A 9,086-nucleotide genomic window follows, 5' to 3' on the forward strand; every position below is an offset into this window, starting at 1 on the left:
AGATAGAGAAATTAAAGAGAGATAGGGATAGACTACAGATAGATATACATAGACGCTACATACACGGGAACGATGTACACAGAGTGCTGTAGAGATTCACATGTTCTCCTACCTCCACATAAATGTATATATAGGACTCTGGATGTGATGTATATATGTATGTATATGTATATATATGTATGTGTATATATGCCTATATGCAGTCCGTGTGCAGATCATGTATAGAGTTGAGTGGGAGGTAATGGCGAGGGTGGGGGAGGGAGAGAGAGAGAGTGATAGAGAAGAAGAAGAAGTCTATCATACCTTCCGGATCGACGGCTTTCTCAAGTTCTTCAGGACTGCTGAACTTCCCTACATCTAGGCTCTCGGCTTCTTTTCTTATGGACTCTTCTCTTTCTTCTTTCTTTCGTCGTTCCTTTTCTTCTTCTTCTCTTTCTTTCATGTCTTCGTCTGCGTCTTCTCTATCGCATACAACGGCAGAAGAAGAAGAGAGAGAATTCTTTCTCCCGCTCAGCCCAGGCATCTTCCAAGAGAAACGGCTTGAAGTGCTCTTCTTTTGATAGCCTTCTTCTTCGTCTCCCATCTTCACTTCTTCTTCTCTCTCCTTTTCTTTCTTACTTTTTCTCTTCTCTCTCTTCTTTTCGGCTGAATGCTGGACCAAGAAATCTCTCTCGCCTTGTCGATGAGAAGAAGAAGAAGAGCGAGGACGTTGTGCAGGAAAAGAAGTTGCCGTAGATGTCGACGATTCATCATCTTCACGATCATTTTCTTCTTCTTCTTCCTCCTCTTCATCTTCTTCTAAGATATCATGATGAAAGTAGAGAATGTTCTTCTTCTTAGCTTGCTGTACGGTTAATCTTCGCTGCCTCTCCTCAACAGCCTTCTCTGCTTCTCTGCAGAAAGTCACGAAAAAATGAATACAACAGGTACATACACATGTACAAACCTATCACAGCCTATATGTATATATGGATGTACGTATGCATATGAAGATATATATATATATATGTATATATATTCTGTTTGCTTGGCAGCGAGCTGGGTTGATTGAAAATTAGAACGAAGTGGAGAAGAAGGAGGTAGGGATCGAGAGAGAGGTGAAAATGAAGAGATCTATGTTGTAGATATCTCTCTATTATGTTCATGTACACATCTGTCTCTCTCAGTTCAGATGAAGAAAGAGAAGAAAAATGGACGGAAAAGAACAAGAGAGAATGCATCTTTTCGAAGAACATATCATGCTTCAAAACTACAACTGGAGGCCATCCACATATATCAATCAGTGCGTATATATCTAAACCTATATACTATATATATATATGTATATATGTATATGTATTTACATGCGCGGGTATGTATGTGTGCATAGAACTCGCCATGGATAGATAGCTAGACGGCAGAGGAATACCTGCATACATCCAGTCTTGAAGAAGAAAAGAAGTAGACACGGATGTATGTGCGTACTGTTGAATACGTAGGAAAAATGACTTAGATAGATAGATAGATTAAAGACAGATTAAAGATAGATAGATACACGGATTCGAGGTAGATAGAGGCGAGATCGATGACAGGTGAAGCGAATGAGGTGTATGTTTGAGTGGAGCGCTTACTGTTGATGACGTTGTTGATTCTTCAGTCCTTCGCCAAGTAGGAGAGGAATTTTCAGGGAGTTATCTTTAAGATGGTTTACGAACTTCTCATCTAGAGACACATCATTCTTCTTCTCTTCCTAAAGTTGTAACGCAGACAAAGACGATATAAAGAACACACTTCACACCCAGAATTAAAATTCTTAACACCGTGGATTCTTCGTCTTGTTCGACAGAAGGAATAAACATACATGCATGCATGCAAACATAGACATACACACTCCTACCCAGGCTCAGGTTCATACATACATACTCACTCATATTCATACATATATAGTCGTTAGATGGAGATGAGTGAAGAACGGGGAGAGCTATGAATAAGAGTTGGGAGAAAAGAAGTCTCTACATAAAGAAGAGCGCTAAAGAACCTGCAAAAGACAGATATATTCCATGGAAATATTGCAGCAGAAAAGTAGACGTCCGGTCTTAAAAGAACGAGAAAAATAGAAGAACGTGTGACCTCTTGAAACAAGACATAGAGATATAGAAAGAGAGAGAGAGAGATGTGGCACTGTCTATGGGTCAAAAGAAAGAAAGAAAGAAACGGATACTTCATAGGAGACTACCTGGTGTATATGTAGACCCTCTGTTTGTGCAGAGAGAAGTTCTATGGCCTTTTGTTCTTCTTGTTTTTTCTTTAACCAGACTTTAATCCTTTCAACTGTATTCGCATGCAATAGCCGTCGACCGCTTAAGTCTCGGCTCATATCAAAGTTGATAGAAGCACGAGACTGCTTCTTTCTCTGTTTCTTCAGTAAAGCTCCAAAACCACCTTTACCTCCCAACAACAGAAAGAGAATCTCGAACGAAGGAAAGCTGAGAGAAAAAGAACTCCAGGAGGAGGTCGACGACGAAGAGGAAAGAGAAGAAGAAGAAGACTGAGATAATGGAGATACCGGATGTTGCTTATCGAGAGAACATGAGAAGAAGGAAGTGAGAGTGTGACAGGAGGAAAGAGAAGTAGAATGAGAAGACAGAGAAGAAGAGAGATCAGAAGAAAACAAAGAACGATTGGAAAAGAGACATGGAGTGTGAAGTGATGTGCTGGGTGTGCTGCGACCTCTACGTACACCTGACTCGGGTGTATGTACACCTGGAATTTGTTGTGTTCTGTTTAGGCCACTTTTCCAAGACGTTGATGTGGCAGACGAAGACTGAAGCAAGAAGGCCGAGAGGGGAAGAAGAGTGAAAGGTTGAATTTCCTGATTTGATCCGAAAACGAGGCGAAAGCGAATGGACGATGGAAGTTGTAGTTTATAGGCGATGACTGTGAAGAAGAAAATGGCTGGTATATAGAAACCAATCGATACATCGGTCCCATCCACACACACATCCTTCCCCTTCTCTGTCTCCACGCCCCACTCCTCTATCCCCTCGTCGCCAGTTCCTTTTTCTTCGCCGCTCATACGACAGAGAGAATAAGAAGAACTGGATGAATAAGCCGAAGACACGAGAGAAGAAGAGAAGAAAGGGGGAGGAGCTGATGCTGACGCATCATTGAGAATCGAACGAGAATCGCGTCCCACCAAGGAAGAAGAGAAGAAGCTGAAAAGCTCTCTAGCCACATCTCTCTCTCTTTCGCCCCGAGGTATACATAGGACGGGAACCTTACAGAGAGAGAGAACTAGAGAGCCGCTATGATCCGTAGATAACGAAGATGACGAAGGAGAAGGAATACGGAGAAGAAGAGAGGATGGACGTATATGCAAAATGCGTAAGAATGGCATGACATCCGTAGGAAGCAAGGATAGGAGTGGATTGCCTTTCTCATCTTCTTCTCTTTCTCTCTCCGAAGATGAAAGAAGAGAAGAATGACATGTAAGAGGTCTGTGAGATGACGCATGAGGCATAAACGATGATGAAGAGCATTGCAGCCAATCGTGACGTTGTTGTCCCTCCTTTCTTATCAAGGGGGATTGCTTCACCTCACGACCGATGTCTTCAATCGACTTCTCGTCGGCCAGACAAGTGAATCGAGACGAAGGATGTGGAGAAGTTGTTAACACGAGAACAGATGATCTCTCTGCCATGATGACTCCTCCTCCGACAGATGAGCCAAAGAAAGAGGAACGAGAGAAATCGATAGAGAGGACAGAAAGAGAAGAAAAGCGGAAAGGAATGAAATCGACGGCGGAAGACCTTTAGAGAAAAAGAGGTAGACAAAGAGAGACAGACACTCGATTAGCTTGTGAAAACGAATCGTCTTTCCCCCTCTATCGTCAGCGTGTCTGATAATCCACCACCTTCTCACATCCAGCTAATGAGGAAAGCAAACTAGAAGGAAGTTGAGAAAGAAAAGACCCGCGAGAAAGGAACCGAAAAGAATAAAGTGAAAGGAACAAAGAGAGGAGCGAAGAGACCAGGAAAAGAGACCCACCCGCTTCACCGGTCCCGCCAAAAGAGACGGAGAGCGCGAGCAAGAAAGCATACCGGACGCGAGGATGATAAAGATGATGAGAAAGAGATCAAGTCAAAGACAAGCAAACCAAGAAGGGAAAAGACAAGCAAAGTTGGGGGTGGAGGGGGAAAGAAAACTCAGAGGAGAACAGAGAGAAAGGAAGGGATCTTTAAAGCGTGAATCCTCCAGTGAGGAGATGAGAAGAGGATAAAAGAAAAGAAATTCTCACTGACAATCCTCATCTATCTTATCCTTATCTCTCCACCACTGGAAGAGAGAGAGGAAGAGGGGAATTCGATCATCTCTTTATTCTTGCTGGAAAGCCCCGCTGAGACAAACGAGAAAGAAGAGGTCCGAAGACGTCTTTCAGAAAGAGAAGAACAGTCTTGGTTCGGTTCTTGTCTTTCTCCCGTCTTCTCACTCAAGGCAATTGGCTGCTTGTTTCAGCCACAACACAACGACTTCTCTCCGAAACATGCATGCATGCATGCATGCGACCTGCATATACACCGCAGCTCTTGTGCAGATGTTAACGTTGTTTTTCTCTTCTCTCCCTCTCTTCGATCGTGTGTGTTTCTCTCTCGTTTTTCTTCTCTCCATTTTCTTTCAACTCCTCCCTTCTACTCTCCGGAGAAAATCTGGCCTCTCCTTTTTCCTTTCCTTTTCTTCTTACTTCTTACACATCCCCCGTCTGTATCTGTCCCTTCTCGCACAGTTTTTCTCCTTTCTCCGTGCTTTTTGTCTAGAAAGAGACTTCTCTCGTATATCTCTCCAAGTCTATCTTGTTTGCTTCTTCTAGCGAGCTCTTTTGTCTTTGAGAATAAGCGGAATTCGCCCCCTCTCTTTCTTTCGCCCCCAGGACACACACCCCTGTCTCTCGAAGCAAGTCTTTCTCTTCCTCTGGATCTTAAGCAAAAGACACTTGGAAGTTTCGTTCCCTCTCTAGCTCGATTTGACTTTCTCTCTGTTCTCTATCGTCTCCTTGTTAACAGCCCACGCTGCACTCCGGGTTGATGGTATTGGTATCATGTCTTTCCTTCCTTCTCTTCTTCTCGCACTTCTTTTCTTTGTTTTCTTTCCTCTCTGCATGTCGCAACTTTCCTCTGACGAACGGGGAAGAGAGTCTTATGATAATAGCTTTTTTGTGTCTAAAGCAGACAAATAAGGATGAAAGAGACGATAAAGGAGAAGAAGGAAGTTTCACATTTGTAACCTTTCCCAGCATCTTTTTCTTTTCATGTGATACACGTGTCTCTCTCCTTCCTTCTTCATCTTTATCCCTCTTTTCTCTCCGTTTGTTTCTCTCTCCCTTTCTTTTCCTCCTCCTTCTCTCTTCCTCTTCCCTCTCTGTCTCTTTTCAATTGTCTTATCTGTTCCTTTTCAGTCTCGCATCACTTGTTTCTTTCCTCGTCTCTCCTTTCTCTAGTTAGTTCTTTCTCCGTCCTATCATCTACAGATATCTCCATCGACGTACAGATAGCTAGACAGGTCATGCACTATACAATGTATTACCATCTCTTCTTCCTTCTTCTTTTTCTCTCATGACATTCCTCTCTCTTTCCTTTCTTTCTCTTTTCTTTCATCCTCTTATTACCTCTGCACCCTCTTCAAAGTCATCTGAGATAAGAAGTTCTTAATCTCTTCACCTGTTTCTTTTCGTTCCCAAGACACAGAGATCTCTTCGTTTCTCTCTCTCTTATCCTCTCACTCTATGTAGCTACATCTCTCTACATAGAAAGATAGTCTCTTCATCTCTCTCTTTATTCCTTTTCTTCTTCTCCTCTCTTTCCTTTCGTTTCTTAGTGTATAATCTCCACCTTATTTACTCTCCCCCCTTCTCTCTCTCTTTCTCTCATCGTCTTGTCTACTCATCCACATCCAACCGCTTTCTCACCTCTTTCTTCTTCCTTCCTTCCTCTTCGTTCTCTCTCCTCTTCTTTTCTTTCAAAATGTCATTCTACGGAACGCGCACAGCGACGACTTCCACAGCGGGGGGAAGCGCTACCAGCTCGCAGAATTCTTACTACAACAAGATGAGCTCCACGAATGTGCCTAGTGGTCCCAGCGATACGATCACACAGCTTGGATGGGTATGATAGGAGACAAGGGAGAAAAGAAAGTTATGGCATCCCTCGATGCTGTCTTTCCACTTCTTTAATCGAGAGAGAGACTTTCTTCTTTTCGTCTTCATGTGCATAGGACAAAGTTGAGGTGTATGTACATACACCCCACCTATGCTTGTGACGGCAGGAGGACTTCACAAACCCTCCTGTCGAGGCAACATGCGGTAGAGATACGTTCCGGGAAGGACAACAAATATTATAGAGAGCTAGGCTGGAAAGAGATAGATTGATGAGAGTGCAGTAGACTTAAGATCATAGAGAGAAAGATCAAAGATAGACACACTCAAGATAGATACAAGGAACAATAGGAGATTGATTAGGGTGGAGATGTATGAAGGTGTTCTTCTCCATACATCCATACATGAAGAGAGGGTTGTATTTGTTCCTTCTCCCATCATCAGATTACTTCTCTCTTCTTGTTCATTCTCTTGTACTTATGCGCCCTTTCTCGTTGTCTTTCTTGTTTCTTCTCCCCTCCTTTTCTCACACGATCTGTCTACCTATGTGTCTATCTATCTCTCAGCTCCTTTATCTCTCTATCTTCTCCTTTGTGTCTTTTCCCCTGTAGTCCTCTGATGGGAATTTTCTGACGTGTACAAGCTGGGACGGGACAATGAGATTGTGGCATATTTCTCAAGGCTTTGGTAGTCAATTTCAACCCACACCGAAAATCTCTATCGATGCCAAATCTCCTCTTCTCTCCTCCACCTTCGGATTAGTAAGAATCTTCTCTTTCTTCTTCTCTTCTTTCTCTTTCTTTTTCTCTTTCGTTGTTTCTCTCTCTGTTGGTCTTCCCTTTCTGGTGTGTCTTTCGTCCGTCTTCTTTTGTTTCTTCATCTGGTGCTTCTTCATTTTCACTTCTCTCTTCTTCTTCTTCTTTGTTTCTCTTTCTCGTTGAGGGAGGGGGAGATCACGCCATCAACGAGGACACGCCGAGACAGCAAAACACAAAGAAAGAAATAAGAAAGAAAGAAAGAGATAAGAAAGAAAGAAAGAAATAAGAAAGAAAGAAACGGGGGAGATGTGTATGAGGGTTTGTGTATCTATGAAGGTAGACAACGAGATAGAGAGATCTTCTTCCACACATCGATGGACCGCTGGCGTCACACGAATGTAGAGATCTATACGCATGTACACCTGAGAGTAAATTTATGAAGATAATTATATACATGGAGGTGAATGTTTGTACCTGTATGTATATGTATGTATATGTAGAGAGAAAGAGAGAGGGAGAGAGAGGTGAAATGATTGATTGCCTCCCCCGTCTTTCCTCTTCGCTTTTTGTTTCGTTCTTCTTCTCCTTTTCTCCTCAGTTCTTTGGTAGGTAGACAGGTTTGTCTTGTTCAGCATCATGTCCCTCTTCTCTTCTTTCTTTCTTTCTCTCCTTTCTTTTTCTCTTTCTTTTTCTGTATAGTCGCATGACACTTCGGCAAGACACAAAGTCACTCATGTACACGAACCTACACACCGAAGCACGAACCTTCTTTGTTTCTCCCTTCTTCATCTTTTCTTCTTCTTCTCGTCTTCTCTGTTCCTGAACAAACACCGTTTCACTGTCATATCTTCTTCTTCTCCATCATCGTCTCTCACTTCTTCTTCCTCTTGTTCTCTCCGTCCTGCGAACGCAAAGTTCTCTCTCTCACCTCTTTCTTTTCTTTCTCTTCTTCTCTTTCTTGTTTCGTCTCCGTAGGCGTCAAATCATCTCTTCGTTGGTTCATGTGATAAGACAGCGAAGCTCTACGATCTCAATGCTAGTACTACCAATCCACAAGTGGTCGCTCAGGTCAGGAAAGAAAGAAAAAAGAACAAGATAAAACAGCTATATCTCTCTTGGTATCTCTTCTTTCTTCTCTCCTTTCTTGTCCTTGCAAGCACCGACGAAGGTTCACTTCATAGTGAAGTGATCCCTCTCTCATTCACCCGCAGTAACATAGGCATGCAACTCTATATAGAGAGAGATGCCATTTTATCTGTATGTAGACTTGTTTATTTATCTCTCTACATATGCCGCAGTTTGCGCAGATCCAGACGTCTCTCTGTCTTGCAGGTTGTCCTTCTCTCTCTCTCTTGTATGTATCTCTATCTCTCCCCCTCTAGATATGTGTGATATACATCTTTCTAGACTCTCTCCCTCTCTGGAGAGAGTCAGCAGGTGTAGAGACACCTCGCATTCATATAAAGCACAAGGAGAAGACAACGATGAAGAGGAAAAGATGGAGATAGGAACGACAAGAAAGGAGCGATAGATAAAAGATCTCGAGGTCGCGGTAGGGGAAGACGGAAGGTCTCAAGAGTGAGAGATCAGTCCGTTGAGACATCCGTCGATTTTCCTTTCTCTCTTTTTCTTTCTCTTTCTCTCTTTTACCCCTCTACGATAGTTACTTCTCTACTTGAAGAGATAGCAAAAGAGAGAGGTCCAACTTCCCTTCATCTCTTTTCTCCTCCTATTTCTCTTCTTTTCTTCAAGAAGAATGATACAGTGGAGTTTTCCTTTCTCTCCTTCTTTGTCTTTTTCATCTTCTTTTTTCTCCTCTTCTCTTTTCCTTCTCTCCAGCATGAGCAACCTGTCTGCAGTGTGGCTTGGAATCCTGTTCAGAATGTCCTAGTCACAGGTAAAACTCTCTCTATCGTAATTCACCCCTTGGGCTTATATACGGAGAACTCCTGATTCTGATAGGCACTAGTAGAGGCAGACTCATTCCAATAGAGAGAAGGAGATCAACCGAAAGCACCTGGATGAAGTGTCTTTGTCTCACATGAATAGAATCACATACAGAAAGAAAAAGACACATAGGCAGATGAATTGCCATTCATCTGTCTACATACACCAGCATTAATCTACACTGATAGATAGATAGATAGATTAAAGATAGATAGATAGATAGACTGGAGATAGATAGACTGGAGATAGATAGA

At 42.6% G+C, this 9,086-nt stretch overlaps 2 protein-coding genes across 2 annotated transcripts in view; one reads left to right on the forward strand and one right to left on the reverse strand.

Annotated features, from left to right (window-relative positions):
- CSUI_006966 (telomere stability silencing protein) overlaps positions 1-4,438 on the reverse strand; it is a 5,885-nt gene extending 1,447 nt beyond the window's left edge. The window contains exons 1-3 of the mRNA XM_068067116.1: positions 2,216-4,438; positions 1,611-1,729; positions 304-893 (exon numbers count right to left, since the gene is read on the reverse strand). Coding sequence (XP_067920909.1) covers positions 304-893; positions 1,611-1,729; positions 2,216-3,679 — 2,173 coding nt within the window. The 5' untranslated portion in view covers positions 3,680-4,438. The remainder of the gene's footprint in view (positions 1-303; positions 894-1,610; positions 1,730-2,215) is intronic.
- A 143-nt stretch (positions 4,439-4,581) lies between these two features.
- The window catches only part of CSUI_006967 (mrna export protein), a gene marked incomplete at its 3' end in the record, with an annotated part of 5,897 nt that continues 1,392 nt past the window's right edge, over positions 4,582-9,086 (forward strand). The window contains exons 1-4 of the mRNA XM_068067117.1: positions 4,582-6,137; positions 6,739-6,888; positions 7,861-7,953; positions 8,725-8,782. Of these exons, the coding sequence (XP_067920910.1) occupies positions 5,997-6,137; positions 6,739-6,888; positions 7,861-7,953; positions 8,725-8,782 (442 nt within the window). The remainder of the gene's footprint in view (positions 6,138-6,738; positions 6,889-7,860; positions 7,954-8,724; positions 8,783-9,086) is intronic.

The sequence above is a fragment of the Cystoisospora suis genome, assembly GCF_002600585.1.
Source record: "Cystoisospora suis strain Wien I chromosome Unknown contig_3591, whole genome shotgun sequence".
Lineage (NCBI taxonomy): Eukaryota > Apicomplexa > Conoidasida > Eucoccidiorida > Sarcocystidae > Cystoisospora > Cystoisospora suis.